This window comes from Leptonychotes weddellii, chromosome 7 (assembly GCF_054177405.1).
Source record: "Leptonychotes weddellii isolate Sample4059 chromosome 7, ASM5417740v2, whole genome shotgun sequence".
In the NCBI taxonomy this organism is placed as follows: Eukaryota; Metazoa; Chordata; class Mammalia; order Carnivora; family Phocidae; genus Leptonychotes; species Leptonychotes weddellii.
In genome coordinates this window covers 63,634,698-63,651,470 of record NC_138375.1, presented here as the reverse complement: position 1 = coordinate 63,651,470, position 16,773 = coordinate 63,634,698, and the positions used below count along the sequence as shown (strand labels likewise).

Genomic DNA, 16,773 nt, shown 5'->3' with positions numbered 1-16,773 from the left:
AGTGCTGTGAATTGTGCAAGACTGTTGAATCACAGACCTGTACCTCTGAAACAAATAATACATTATATGTTAAGAAAAAAAAAAAAGCAGCAGCAGCAGCTAGTAGGAAGGGAAAAATGAAGGGGGGGAATCGGAGGGGGAGACTAACCATGAGAGACTATGGACTCTGAGAAACAAACTGAGGGTTCTAGAGGGGAGGGAGGTGGGAATGGGTTAGCCTGGTGATGGGTATTAAAGAGGGCACGTATTGAATGGAGCACTGGGTGTTATACGCAAACAATGAACCATGGAACACTACATCAAAAACTAATGATGTGATGTATGGTGATTAACATAACATAATAAAATTAAATTAAAAAAAAAAAGTAAGGATCATAAGAATAGAAGTAGACTAGATGTGGGGAAGGATGATGAGTCCTAGTTGGAGGTCTGGCTCTGAGATGTAGCTTTTGGGAATGATCATCAAGTAGATGGTAATTGAAGTGATGGAGATAAATATGTTCACGTAGGGAGAAAGAAGAGAGAGGGCCAAGGATAGGAATATTGAGTCATCAGCATTTACGAGGCAGGCAATGAAAGAGGATGTTGTTAAAGAGAATGAGGTAGAGCAGTTAGATAGGAGAAAAACCAAGGGACAGTGATGTCACTGAAGGTTGGGAAAAGAGGGAAGGAGCCAACAGGAAAATGTTCTGGGGAAAAAGCCAAATAAAGTACTTAAAAAGTTTAGTGATGTTGAGGTTATATGGGGTATGGCAGGTGGAGCCAGTGAGGTGAGAAGCAAGTGGATAATAAGGAATAAGCTGACATGGTTATATAATTGTTTTTTTACTTTTTCTCTAGTAGCACTTTGAGGTAGCTAAATTTTGGAGGGAAGGGAAAGTTAGAATAATGATCAATGGGTAGAGAGAGTTAAATAAGATTTTAAGTTTAGTTTGACTTTTTTTTTTAATAGTATGGGAGGCAAAGAACCAGTAAAAAGCAGGGGTAGCCTCCAGAAGAGTGAGGACTCCCTGGTAGACCCCAGTTCTTTCCCCTAATAGGAAAAGAGCAGAGTGGGCCAGAGAACATTGTCTGGAGGATGGAGGCCCCTCACCCAGGCAGGTGGGGTGGGGGTTACATTTGTCAGTTGGAGGATGAGGAAGGAACAGAAAGCCCAAGGAATTCTCACCTGATCATTTCTATTTTCTGTGAGGAGAGGTGAGGCCATTAGTAGGGAACAAAGATGGTGATGGAACAGGTGCTTAGAAAAAGGATAAAGTTTTGGGGGAAAATTGTTGCTCATGAGAAAAGTTCACAGCCTGTGGAGTGAGTAAAAGATTGTATTTGCCGTAATAATTTTTCAGTCTGAAAGGGCTTGTCTTGACTGTCCTTAATTCAGGAGATTATTTCAGTTGCTGAATTATTTCGATTTTAGAACTCTGTGTGAAAAATAAAGACTAATTTAGTTGGACTACTATGCCAGTGTTGAGATTGATCATTGGAGGTGCTGGCCTTTCACCCACTGACAGAGTATGCCCTAATTGTGTGCTGTTCTCGTATAATTTTCCTCAGTTAACTGCTTTATTTTATCAGATGAAGCAGAAGAAGTAGGCTAGAGTGCTTTTTGATAATGCTTTTATATTGCATCTGGTGTATGTTTGTTTTTGTTTTGTTTAGTTTCTTAATGAGAAGGAAATTACAGATTCCTTTCTTTAAAAATTTTTTTTTGGTGAGATGACCTTTTTTCTTTATTCTTTGTCTAGAATTATTGTTTAATTAAGATTCATCCTTTACTGAATTGTTGTTTCTCTTGGTATTATTTCAAATGGAAATATCATATCTCTGTCAGTGAATTACGTAGATATTTTACTACAGTTTGAGTAGTAGTAATAAAAGATCAGGATTTTACTTGGAATAAAGTATAGCTATGCAAAGGTGTTCTGGTTAGAAAAAATACAAATAATGCAAAAATAATACAGTTTATAATTTCAGTGACAGACTAAGGCTAAGGAAATCATTGATACTTTTTCCTTACACTGAAAGTTAGAAAAAGTAATGCCTCTTCTTTCAGCATCACATCAGTTAGCAATAAAGTTCTTTACATTCTTTGCATTTTAAATGCTAATTGTGAGTTTATCAGGAGTTAAGGAGGTTTAAAATACTCCCTGAGGAATGAATTTTGACTTCTGAAAAGCTCTGGTTGATTATGGCTAAATGGTATTTTGGGGCTTTGGAAGAATTTTTGCAGGGTCTAAAGCCATGAAAATATATATTAGAATCAAATGCCCTACCCCTGTAGAATTTTATTCAAATTCCCTTGGATATTAAAAAAAATATCTGCTGAGCTTGCTGTGGACTTTTGGGCATAGCAGCTGGTGTTAAATAGGCCTAGATTGGCTCTGAGCAACTTTCTCTTTTTCTTACCCATCCTAGAAATTGTGAATCCATCTGATTACGACAAGACGTTACAAATATTTGTAGCAGCTTTTCTCCTCCTTTACAGGAAAGTTTCTTCTCCCTAACCTTTTCTGAATCTCAGATAAAACACATTGCAGCTGCTCATAATGTTTGGCAAGGAGAGAATATTTACAGTATAGATCTTGAAATAGAGCTAGCCTGACAAAGGACTGAAGATAGTGAAGAACAATTATGGTTCCTTTAAAAGTTAAACTGTATAAGATATGTAGATCATGTGAGCATAGGGAAATTTAATCAAGACATGTACAAGAATATATACTCCCTCTGGCCTTTAATAAAATGGAGCCTCTCCATACTCAGTGCTGCCCCTTCTAATTCAACAAATCAGTTTTTTACTTTAATTACATCTTGAGTCAGAAAATAAATAATCAGAACCAAAAAGAATGTTGTGGGGTGGAAAACTCGTCAGGAATAAAAATTTAAGTACCATTCATAACTTCTCAGACATTTTATTAGAATCTTCAGAAGCTTTTGCTGCTCTAAATGAGTTAGCCACAGGAAACCTTTCTAGAGAGGCCTTATTTGGAAGTTTAGTGAGCTCTGTAGTCAGAGCTATATAGAACCTTTGCCTCAAGCTGATGGGTGAAAATGAGATTTGTTATTTTTTCTATGAGCATTTCCAATAGATACAGATTGCAGTATTCTTTTCTGTAAGGACAGGGATGGCCAAGGCTAGTTATGAAATTGCTGGGGAATTCAGTAGGAGCAAAGGGATTTGGTGAATGTTCAAGTTATCAGTCTTTAAACTTTTTCTTCAATGTAATGATTCTTATAAAAATACCATTTTAAATAATAATGGCCATTGTTGTACCTTTAATAATTTTGTGAAAATGTGGTGAATACCCATTTTTAATTTTCGGATGAAAAATTGTGGTTTAATGCTGACACTGATCAAAGATATTCTTGATTTCAAGTCTGATATTTGGAGTTATGCCTGACTGCTCTAGGCCAGTAGTTTAGTAAGCTGTTCATTTTTGTCGACTCTACACTACTTATTGCCTATTGATGAAATAGTTAATGAACTTCTGAATATACCAGTACATCCAGGGGGTGCTTTATTAACTTAAGCAGATTGGAGCCTATTATAGAAGGAATAGAGACCTGGTCTTGAGATTTCTAGCATTCATATTGATAAAAGGTTAAGTCCTGGAAATAGTATTTAACTTTAATTGGCAAATTTTGATTAAATAATACATTTTTATTTCTGGATACATATTATGCCATTCCTGAACATGTTTTTAATAAGCTAAGTGCTCTTTGTACCAAAATTTTGAACTATTTAATCAAAATCATTGATAAATGGCCAGAGGGAGTATATATTCTTATGCATGTCTTGATTAAATTTCTCTATGCTCACATGACCTACATATCTTACAAAGTATAACTTTTATAGAAACCATAATTGTTCTTCACTATCTTCAGTCCTTTGTCAGGCTAGCTCTCCTATTTCAAGAATCAATCTTTTTGAAAAATGCTAGAGGAAAAAATATTTTAACTCCCAAGATATTCTTCTGTTGTTTTTGAGGGTTTCCCAGATTTAAATAAAGGTAACTGCAGATTTCCTAAAGTCAATATGAGTTAGAATGTTATGTGTAATTGGAATGACTGGTTAAATTTGAGTCTGTCAGTTTTGTTTGTTTCATAAGAGTCCTTTGAGATTCTTTAGTACAAAAGAGTAGTTCAAATATATGTACCCTTTTATTTATTTATTACATGATGTCTGATAGCTACTGTCTATTGCTTCAATATGTCATTAATATGTAGCACTTATTTGGGGTGCCTGGGCGGTTCTGTTGGTTAAGTGTCTGACTCTTGATATCGGCTCATGTCGTGATCTCATGGTCATGGGATTGAGCCCCAGGTCAGGCTCCACACTCAGTGGGGAGTCTGCTTGAGATTCTTTCTCTCCTCTCCTTCTGGCCGCTCCCATCCCCGCCCCACTCGTGCTCTCTCTTTCTCTTTCTAAATTAAATAAATCTTAAAAAATATGTAGCATTTACTTAATGTTTGGATAATTTGAATAGAAAACTGATAAAGCTCTCTGACCTCTTGGAATATACATTGTGAGTGTGAGTTTGGGCTTCCAGATATTTGGTTTGTATAACAGGATGATTAGTACCATTCACTGAAATGAAAAACTCCCAAAAAAGGGTTGTTTGGGAGTTAGCAGTTCAGTATGAAATATGTTGACTTTTTCTGTAGTAGAGAAGTCACATGGATGTTTTGATATGTACATGTTTATAACTCAATGGTAAAGTCTGATTTGGAGATTTAAATTCTGAGTGGGCTTGGCTTAGGTGGTGACTGAAGTTGGGACATGTAAAATGTTACCCAGGGAGGAAAGATGGAGTGAGGAAAGAGGAGACCTGAGCCAGTGGATCTTAGAAGCACATGACCATGTTATGCCTGTTGGGGGAGAGTGGGTCAGGGCAATAAATGTTTCATGTAGGAGTATATGGTCAATAGAGGGGAATTCTCCCAAGAGGTCAAGTACAATAAGTAAGAAATGTCTCTATTGGATTAGTAAAATGGAGTTTGTTGGTTAATTAAAAACATCTGCTTTGCTTGAGTGATGAGATGAAAGCCAAATGGGAGCAGATTGAGTAATGAGTAGGAGGAGAGGAAAGTGGAGACAGGAAGCATAGATAATTCTTTTAGGAATTTTGTTTTTGGAGAATAAGCAGGAGCAGGAGGAAGTTATGTGGTGAAGGGAGAGGTCCATCCCTTCCTCTCTTCATTCCTCCCTCCCTATCCTTCTCCAACCTTTCTCTCTTACTACTTCTCCTGTTTTTCCCTATAAGAGCAACTTAAACATGTATAAAAGTTGATGGTATAGGAAAAACAAGTTTTCAAAGAGAGATCTATTAAGTACTTATAATACGGTTTAAGGTTCTTGGGCGAGCAGGAAGGGATGCGATACAAAGTACTAGTAGAGAGGTCACCATTAGATGGGAGACAGCTACATATTTCCAAATGGAGAAACAAATTAGAAGGGAAGAGAAGTAATAGGTTTTTAGGTTTGAAAGGGCAAGATGAAAGGGTTCCTTCCTTGTAGTTTCTCTGTACAGGAGGGGGTAGAATGAGGCAGTTTTAGGCACAAGAAAAGTGGGAAATGTTTGAAATGGTTGACAGTAATTGGGACAGTACAAAGTGAGTTGGCCAGAGAAATGTAGAAGTATTGTCAGATATTTGGGGCCCATTTGAAGTTAAGAATCATGTGATTCTCTCTAGCAGTGATGAATTGCTTGAGTGTATGCTCAGAGAGAGCAGATAGTTGGATCTATCCAAGTATCCAGGGTTGGGGTTTGCTACATGGGTGCAACTAAGAAGTAGGATAGCAAGGGAGTTTAGAATATTGGCAAGAACATCATTGGAATGATATATTATGGCATCTGTTAGATAAAGAGAGAAGAGAAGAGAAGGTGATCAATTAGGCGAAATGAGGAGACTCAAAGCCTTAGAGTCCAGTGAAGTTGAAAATAATTATAGTGGTACTGGTTGAAAGCAAACTGATGGGATAAGAGATTGTGACCACAAAGAGAGGAGCTTTAATTAATTTGGAGCTGTTACATGTGATGATAATATCCAAGAAGAAACCATGACTGATGTAAAGTAGAAGAGAATGTTTCCCCTTCCAAGCCCACACAGAATGGAAGTTTTGTGACATTTCTTAAGTGAATCTTGCAGAATAATATTTTCTCCCCCCAAAAAAAGTACATGTACTAATGTGTGTTATTAAGGCTCTGAAACATACCGCATTTAAGAAACCTGCTTGGGGCGCCTGGGTGGCTCTGTTGTTAAGTGTCTGCCTTCAGCTCAGGTCATGATCCTGGGTCCTGGGATTGAGCCTTGCCTCAGGATCCCTGCTCTGCAGAGAGCCTGCTTCTCCCTCTCCCTCTGCCCTGCTGCTCCCCCTGCTTGTGCTTGCTCTCTCTGTCAAATAAATAAATAAAGTCTTTAAAAAAAAAAAAGAAACCTCTTAAATTTAATTAATAGGGCAGTTCTAAAATCTATGGGACTGCTGAACCTTTTGTGGTATAACATCTGTTTATCATCCAAACTAGGGTTTTTCCAAACATATTGAGCAATTATTTTGTATGTCATGTGCTGAAACTGTTTTGTTTTGTTTTTAAAGATTTATTTATTTATTTGAGAGAGAGAGAGCATGCACAGGGGGAAGAGCAAGAGGAGAGGGAGCAGACTCCTGCTGAGTGGGGAGCCAGACATGGGGCTCAGTCCCAGGACTCTGAGATCTTTACCTAAGCGGAAATCAAGAGTTGGCTGCCTAACCAATTGAGCCACCCAGGCACCCCAAAACTGTTAAATTAATAGGAATAAGTAAAAGTAATTATCACAACATAATACGACACAACACAATATGTGTTCTCTTACAAAAAAGTTTTCTGTTTATATTAATGTATTTCAATATTAGAAGATTTGTTTTCCTGTTAAATGTAAATATATGTCCAGAACAAACTCATGTAAATGTATTATTTTGTTAGTGAAAATTGTGACTCTTATAATTGCTTATTGGAAATCTTCAATTACTAGTGGATAGTCTAGGAAACTCTGCTATATTAGTTCCATGTATCAGTAGAGATAAAGTACATAAATGAGTTTATTTACTCACGTAACTAGATCTGTCCAGAGATTTAAACCATGTCATCAAGAATTGTCTGTCATCATTTCTCAGCTCTGCCCTCTGTTGAATTGACTTTATTCTCAGGCAGCCAGCCCCAGTAGTCCCATAGTATGGCAGCTTCTCTCGGAAGGGTGAGGGTGAGACCAAATTTCATGGCTGCTTTGCATAAGTAGTCTCAAAGATATTTGGCACTCAGCCTGGACCTTGAGCATGAATATTGTTATCTTTTCCTTGATCCTTATTGCCTCCTGATCTGAATATGTATAGGACTGTTCCCACAGGGCCAAATCATAACTTTCATTGTTCCTTCTAAGAATGTTATTAGATTGGGATTACTTACCAAAGTCTGTGAGAAATAATATTTGATTATTGTTTTAATGACTTATTATTAGCGTAAAAAGTGTCCCAGTAACACCTTTTACTGTAGTTCGCCTTTCTGTTGGAGGTCAAATTCTGAGGACACCTCAGGCAGAATGTGACTGAACACTCAAACGGAAGTAACTCTGGTGACCAGCCTGCTACATGGAACTCTTCTGTGGGAGTTTTGCCAGTGATCAGTGCAATGAAATGACTGGGGAGCTGGACGATGGTTACAGAAATTTTGAGATGAAGGTTTTATCTAGTCTGGTGTCCTTCTGTGTACTGATGGAGAAACTGAGAGCCAAGCTAGTGAAGTAATTTGCTCAGAATCATTCTCGTTATGCCTTCTGACATCAAGAACCTTATTTTTTCTTAGTGCCTCCTTTAAGAGCCTTGCTCTAAGAACCATTATGTGCTTTCTGGTTAAAGTAACTTACTCCGCTATCTAATTATGCTGTCATTTGGAAGAGCTGCTGATTTTTGTCACTTAGTCCAGTCAGCAAAGCTTTGATTCCTGCCTTTTATATCTTTGCCTGTGCTTCAGTGAGCAGAGGGTAGAGGTGACCTGATAGTCTCTTTTACTGCAATTTGGGAGTTTTAGTGAAGAGTAATTAAAAAGCCTGATAGGTATGGTTTTACTTGAACTGTAAGTAGTTTAGGTATTATTTCTTAGAGTTCTTTTTTATAAATTGATAATAAAACTTTTAATTACTATGAAGCAGTTTCATATATATTATGAAACATCTCCATATATATATTTATGGAAAGAGAGATAGAGGGACAGAGATAGAAATTGTGAGACCCTTCAGTCAATTTTATTTTTTATTTTAAAGATTATTTTTTCAGAGAGAGAGAGAGTAGGGGGAGGGGGAAGAGGGAGAGAATCATCAAGTAGACTCCCCGCTGAGCACGGAGCCCAACACGGGGCTGGGTCCCACCATCTTGAGATCATGACCAGAGCTGAAACCAAGAGTTGGACGCTTAACCAACTGAGCCACCCAGGTGCCCCTACCCTTTAGTTAATTTAATTTAATTTAATTTAATTTTTTTTTTAAGATTTTTTATTTATTCATTCATGAGAGACAGAGAGAGAGAGAGGCAGAGGGAGAAGCAGGCTCCCAAGGAGCAGGGAGCCTGATGCGGGACTCGATCCCAGGACCCTGAGATCATGACCCGAGCCAAAGGCAGACGCCTAACCATCTGAGCCACCCAGGCGCCCCCTTTAGTTAATTTTAAAGTAATGAAAATGAAAAGCTATTCTTGAATGAGATGTGAAAGTGATAGTGCATCTAGAACTTTTCTTTCAAGATAGATTTACAGCTACACTTAACAACGTTTTTCTGGGCATCTCATCAGACTATTATTTCATAACATCATCCCTCCTTTCTCCCCTTCTCTGGCCTCCAAGTACCTCCACTGTGAGGGGCCATCCTGTTGCCCACACTAATCCCTGTGTTTGTTATCTGGAGAAAGATCTTTACCTTGTCATTACTTGAGGGGGGTAAAATGAGCGCTGTCATCACCAGTCTTAGCTGCCCTACAGGCAGGATTAGTCGTTGTATCCATGGTAATTAAAATGAAGCTTTTTAAATTTTAATTTCTAAAAGTAGCTATTTAATTCACTGATACAAAAGTCAACCTGTCGGTGAATTCAGCACAGTCTGAAGTGTTATGAGACCATAATTAAAAGCTGGTATATAATGGTACATAGACCAGCTTTAGCAAGTGAGTTTCATGTTCGATTTGTGGAAATCTGGCACCAGTGGAGCTGACACTGGTCAAAATTTTTTAATAAACTTTATTTGTATTTGATTATTCCTTTAAGAAACTTAAGGTCTACTTAGTGTTTGTGATAATACATTTTTTAGATCAGCCTATTTATTTTTTATTTTTATTTTTTTTAAAGATTTTATTTATTTATTTGAGAGAGAGAATGAGAGACAGAGAGCATGAGAGGGAGGAGGGTCAGAGGGAGAAGCAGACTCCCTGCCGAGCAGGGAGCCCGATGCGGGACTCGATCCTGGGACTCCGGGATCATGACCTGAGCCGAAGGCAGTCGCTTAACCAACTGAGCCACCCAGGCGCCCTAGATCAGCCTATTTAAAGAGTACTTTAAATGAAAGGGTACTTTTTTTTTACTAATTGTATCCCCTCAAACACACAGATTATTATGCTTCATCACTTAATATAAAGGAAGCACTTTTTGAAGTCTTCTCTACCCCACACCCGGACCTGCCCATTAGGCTTATCTAGTGTTGGTTTCTTAAGAAGATGGTATCTTTTTTGATATTATCAAAAGGTTTTGGGGGAAATGGTTCTCTTTTCTGTCATAAGGTTTGATGCCCAAAATGTAGCTTGAAGAAAATTACTGTTGTCATTTCAGTGCATATTATTAAATCAGATACAAATAAAACACTTTCTAATATGTAAAACTCTCCCCTGATTTTTCTACTTTTCTGCATAACCTCTCAGTGCTTTTCAGTTCTCATGGTACTCTTACAAATTGGCTCCATACTCTCTCCAGTATTTTAAGAGCATTAACTCAGAGGAGAAGCATAAATTCGCAGCAGAGGTGCTTGGTGCTCCCTTGTGAAGCGTTCGTTGCCAAACAGGTTAAGTTAGCACTTTCATCTCATCTTCCTGTCAGTAGTAGCAGCAGCAAGATCCGCAGTTGTATCACTGCTTCTGCTAATGTCACTACCACCTCCACGGCCACTCAGAGTCAGGGAGAGGTTCTCCAGGGGAAGAAGTGGGTACATTGGGCTGGGAAGTAGAAAACTGTAGCCACTGCAGTGCTTTCTGGTATATGTGTGCTATATATAATTTTGTTATTATATAAAAACATATTTTACTATATATGTTATAACTCTAAATAATATAAATATGTGTAAACATCTTACATACTATAAGTATACTGTATATAAATATATGGCTGTATATATATGTGTTACCATTATAATATATTTTATAATATAATATACAACTGCTGTGTATGCCTTACTCCCCACTCTTCTGTTCTCCATATTCTGGCTATACCTTTTATTGCGTTTTACCTTCCCAAACATTTCTTTTTAGGAGACTTCTCAAGAACCAGATTTAGATTTTTATTTTTTTTAAAGATTATTTATTGAGAGAGAGGAGCGGAGGGAGTGGGAGGAGCAGGCTCCCCACTGAGCAGGGAGCCCGACGTGGGGCTCAGTGCCAGGACCCTGGGATCATGACCGGAGCTGAAGACAGATGCTTAATGGACAGAGCCACCCAGCACCCCCCGCCCCCCCGCCAAATTAGATTTTTAAAAAACCCAAAACGCCAAAGTTGAAGATGGACATGCATTAAAGAGAGGTCACCATATTCTTTCAATACTTCAAGGCTGTTTTTCCTTCAGTGCTTCTTGTGATTCAGTACAGGGATTTTTACTAGAAAGTAAAGTGAAGCTACAGCTAGGACTAAGCCTATGGAATGTAATGCTCACATTCCTAAGGTGATGACCGTTTGTACTACAGTAAAGATTTATTTTTAAAATAAGTTTTATTAAATATGTACATGCTTTTAACATGTTAATTTTTAATCATGTGCAGTAACTTGTAAGTGTGCTCTGAAGAAGGTTGTATTAATTTTTGCATTTTATAAATGACCAAAATGAGGTATAGATAGTGTTGGATGGAATCATAAGGAAGTTTGTAATGTAAGTGATGATGATGAAAAAGAAGTTGAGGTCATTTGTTAGGTGATTATAAGATTACTTTAAATTATTAATGTGCATTTGTTTGTAGAATGATAAGAATATTACTACTGCAACCATTAGAATGAAAAGTAGATAAAGTGGGAGTAGGCAATTGGAGAGACAGAAGTTGAATTTCTGAAACTACAGTGTTTTTCAGAGAGCGAATGGCTAAAAATGTCTGCATTTACTGAATAGAGACACATACCCTACATATTAGAGACAAAGGAAACAAATGATGTGGCCTGCTTTACCTGTTTTCTACTGATAAATAAAATTGAGCATCACTACTGTGAGAAGACATATGGAAATACAGCACATGGCAATAGAATCTCGAATTCTTTTGTCTGCTGCTGCTGAACAGTTGAAATGTAGTCATTATTGGAAAATTGACCAGTGCTTCCATTACAAATCCCCACGCGTCCTTCTTTATTACATTCTAGGTCTCATTTTTGTTCTACTTTCTCTTGGTGTCTACCCTCTTACCTAGCCCTTCATTTGCATTTGTTAAATGGATTTAAAGATACGAAATTTTAAGGAAAAGTTTCCTTCAATTGTGATATATGATACTTGGAAATGTACATCCTAAAGCAAGTGGCAACCTGGATTGACTTTCCTTAGTGGAGTTCTACCACCACCCCCTTATTTTATTTTTTTGTGGTCTTCCTCTGGTGGCGTTGTCGTCATCATTGTCATCATGATCATGTGACTCTTTGGGAAGTTTCCTAGCTACTTAAGTGGAATTCACTATTTAAAAAAATGTGTTCAGTATAGTTCTCCTGATTTTTCCCTATTATTTTTTCCTTGAAAATCCCTCACAACTACAGTGCTATCTGAAATCTATGTTAGACTGGTTCCTTATAGCTTGTGTCTTTTTTTTTTTCTCCTGCATGTTAATCCTTGGTTTCCCATGAATTTCATTTGCATTTCTTCTTTTCTCTCATGAATTTTTATTTCTTATTTTTCCCCAAAATCAAGACATTTATTAAGAGACCAAAATACTATAGAGTTTATATGCATTTGATTATTTGTCATCTTTAATGTCAGGAAGGTTGCATTTTATTTAGTTGCAATATGTGATTAGCTGTGCATAAATACCTAAATACCCAGAATAACTGTGTATAAACTAGTTTACTATTGCTGAAAGCTTCTTTCTTAATCTCTCCAGGAAAGAAAGGAGAGGCTATCCAAATTTGAGTCTATTCGTCATTCAATTGCTGGAATAATTAGGTCTCCAAAATCGGCACTGGGCTCTTCAACAGTAAGTAGGATGAACTCTATGTTCTAGCTTGTTTCTGATAAACCTTGAATATCATATGTAAATTTGTCCTTACAAATAGAAAACTAAGTACATAATATAATTTTTATATGCATATGAATCTGTTCATACATGTATATAGTAAATTCCATGTAACACTGACATAGGGAGGAAAGAAATAAACTTGTATTCTGGACTTTCTGTACTACATATAAATAATTATAGGAAACATTTTAGTTATTTTGAGGCTTTATATTAGAAGAAGAGCATAGACAAAGTTTTTTCCAGTGAAACATATTTTTATAATAGGGACTATTGTATATGTATTTTTAAAATGTATCAGTTTATATGTGTGTTCATATTTTTGAGAACATTTTAATTATTAAATTGAAGTCTATTTGAAATTTGGATTTGGCATGTCACGGTGCTGCACAAAATATTACAAATCCCTGGTAACAGCAGCTATAGCCATGCAAGATAAAGTATATTCTTTTTCCCTTTATATAGTAAAATTTTAAAATATTTTTCTTACTTCATTACCTTTAAGACTAAATTAACAAACTTTTTTTCCTAGCTATCCCTCATGCACAACAGAGCTTTAGAATGATAATGAATGATGGTCAAAACAACAATATTCACTACAAATATTATGTGCTCTGCCCCAATCTTTCCGAGTTTCTACATAATAATAGCCTTATGTTATTTCTTACTCTTTTAAAAGTTCAGCTGCTTAAAATAACATGACCTAGTCTTATTTAGAAAAACAAGGTGTTTCCTAACCACAGATTAGTTAAATGTCCATTCACATTTCAGATTTATTTCCTATAATTCCTTTTTAATATGTAACACATGTTCCCATATTTATTCCACTCAAGCAACACTCTTTTATACACAATTGAGGCAAAGCATCAGGTATTTTAATTAACAAAAAAGAAGAAAATTTTATTTTCATATAAAAGAGATTTTCTACTTCAGCGTTAGCCTTTGATGCTGCTATTATTACTTCCGACCTCCAGAAGTGATCTATGGCAATAGGGAGGGGCCGTGAAGTAATGCAGACCATCTCCCCTGGCATTGAATAGCAAATACAAAAATAATAATTTTAGGCAAAAACTACATGGTAGAGTAAGTCTCTTTTAAGGCCCTATCCTAATCTTGTTTTCTTAAGTTAATGATTTATAACTTCACAGATAAATAGTAGTTTATAGGACTTGGTTTATTATGATTTGACATTCAAAATAAAGTATGGGAGGCTTGATTAGGAATCCATGATATATTCTAGAGACTATGAGGACAGGTTTTGATGACTTAGAAGAAAAGAAAAAGAGTTCTTGAAAAGAAATATTTATTTATTTATTTTTAAAGATTTTATTTATTTATTTGAGAGAGAGAGAATGAGAGACAGAGAGCATGAGAGGGGGGAGGGTCAGAGGGAGAAGCAGACTCCCTGCTGAGCAGGGAGCCCGATGCGGGACTCAATCCTGGGACTCCAGGATCATGACCTGAGCCGAAGGCAGTCGCTTAACCAACTGAGCCACCCAGGCGCCCGAAAAGAAATATTTAAAAAGTTTTTTAAAAAAGAAAAAATGTTCTTGAAAGGAAATGTTCAAGTGTGTTCTTCAAAAAAAAGAAAATCAGTTTTTTTTTTAAAGATTTTATTTATTTATTTGAGAGAGAGAGAGATCATGAGCAGTGGGGAGGGGCAGAGGGAGAAGCAGACTCCCTGCTTAGCAGGGAGCCCAACATGGGGCTTGATCCCAGGACCCTGGGATCATGACCTGAGCCGAAGGCAGATGCTCAACCGACTGAGCTACCCAGGCGTCCCAAGAAAATCAGTTCTTAAAAAGAAATGTTCACATACCTCAGTTAGCACTTCATAAAATTATTTAGCATTGAAACAAGTCAGTGAAACACATGACATTGCTTAGTTGTCATAAACTCACCTTTATTTCACTTAGTCAGAGGTCTTTGTGCCAGCAACTAGTAGCAGTTCATCAGTGAGCTGATTTATGAAAGGTGCTTCCCCTGCCCAATTTTCCTTTAGTCAACTCTCTTAAATACTTGAGAACGAAGGCCTATTATAAACTCAAGGTTATCTTCAGCTTTATTCTTCGGTGTAAAATTAGGAGAGTGGAATTTAGAGCTTCAAATGTTAGCTAGTGACAGAAAAATAATATAATATTATAAGAGTAGGAATGGGATAACACTCCTAATGTTTGTTTTCCCGACAATCTGGGATGCCTAAGAATTTTGTGCCCTCAAGACAGGTGTCTAGGAGTACTGCAGTGGTTCTGAGACTTCATGTCACATACATCACTTTGAAGCTCATAGTTATGAGAACTTCAGCTTTTGGCTCTAACGGAGCCTGTTTTGATAAATCAGGTTGATCAGAGGGTGAGGGAGTTTTTTTCCTTTATGTATGTAAAGACATGCTCATTTACATATAGAAACAAAAGAAGTCCAGTTAGTACAATATGATGAAGTTATACATGGTTGGCTATCCTAAAATTATGTCAGGTATAATATGCACAATCTTAATGAATTAATGGTACAAATCTTAACTTGTTAAAATTTGAAGTTATTTACATGTTATCTTCTCCATTTAAAAATGGACTTTATTTTTAAATAAATTTACCAAATTGACAGTGACTGATATAGATAAAAGTTTGGTGTTAACAAACTGCTTTTAGCTGAAATGAATTGAAGTGCCTTTCCCACAAAGCATGTATCTCGTTCAAATATACATTGTGATCTATTTGTCATAAATTATCAGTGTCCTCGAAGCTATGAAATGCCCATTTTTTCTAAGAAATTGTTCCCTCTGTAATTGAGAATTCTAGAGAATGTTTACTTCCTCAAGGCCCAGTTGCTCTATTTGTATCTTCATGCTGAAGGAGATCATTACTTCTATCAGTGAAGTTCTCCTTGGTATTTCCTGATTTATTTAGAAATCTTATGAACCAAAAAGACTGAGGTAGTCTGCGGTTTATGACACTATTGTTCACTGTGAATAAATGTACACAACTTTTTCTGTAAATCATTTGGTATCCTACTTATTTGGAGAAAAGGTTTCTCCCTCAGATATACAGGTAACTGAGGCCTTGGGTCTTACTATGAGTGTGAAGGTTTCAGGTGTTAAGTACGATAATCTAAGAAGTATAACAATGTAGAGACTGCTTAGTCATAATTAAAATTTTTTCTGACACAATATAGTATTTTTTAGAGTATTCTAATTTGGTAAATGTAAAATAGAATTTTTTTTTATTATTCTAAACAATTTTTTTCTCTATAAAAAAGCTTAAAATAAACTTGCCAAAATGGCATAGTTAAGCATATTCAAAATATTTTATGGTGATATACCTCACGCAACATGAAACTCACCATTTTAAATTGTACACTTAGTGGTTTTTGGTATACTCACTATGTTGCGCAACCATCTCTACTGTCTGCTTCCAGAACATTTCAGTCTCCCTAATAAGATACTCCATACCTAGTAGTAGTTAGTCTCAACTCCCTCCTTTTCCCATTTTCTGGCAGTCACTAACCCACTTTTGATCCCTAAGGATTTGCCTATTCTGGACATTTCACATAAATAGAATCATATAATATGTGACCTTTTGTGTCTAATTTTTTCCAGTTAGTATAGTGTTTTCAAGGTTCATCTGTGTTGTAGCATGTGACGTACTTCATTTCTTTTTACAACTGAATAATGTTCCATTTATGAATTTATCACATATTGTTTACCCATTCATCAGCTGATGGCCATTCGGGATGTTTCCACTTTTTGGCTATTATGAATAATGCTACAGTGAACATTGATATACAAGTTTTTACGTGAACATGCATTTTCATTGCTCTCTGTTATATACCTGGGAATTGCTGGGTTATATGGTGATTCTATGTTTAAGTTTTTGAGGAACTGCCAAACATTTTTCCACAGTAGTTTCCCTGTTTTACATTTCCACTAGCAGTATATGAATATTCTAATTTCTTTACAATGTCATCAGTGCTTATTATTTTCTGTTTTTTAAAATTATATTACTAGTGGATGTGAAATGATGTATCTTTTATTTGCATATTCCTAATGACTACTGATGTTGAGCATATTTTCATGTACTTATTAGCCACTTGTATATGTTCTTTAGAGATATGACTGTTCCTTTTCTTTGAACACTTTTTAATAGGGTTGCTTTTTAATTCTTGAGTTATAAGAGTTCTTTACATTTTTTGGATACAAGCCCCTTAACAGATATATACTTTGCAAATGTTTTTTTTTTTTTCTCATGTTATGGACTGTCTTTTCACTTTCTTGATAACGTCATTTGACAAAAGTTT

At 36.3% G+C, this 16,773-nt stretch overlaps 1 protein-coding gene across 1 annotated transcript in view; it reads left to right on the top strand.

Annotated features, from left to right (window-relative positions):
- The window catches only part of FER (FER tyrosine kinase), a 387,502-nt gene that overhangs the window by 150,477 nt on the left and 220,252 nt on the right, over window positions 1-16,773 (top strand). The window contains exon 11 of the mRNA XM_081825811.1: window positions 12,349-12,461. Coding sequence (XP_081681937.1) covers window positions 12,349-12,461 — 113 coding nt within the window. The remainder of the gene's footprint in view (window positions 1-12,348; window positions 12,462-16,773) is intronic.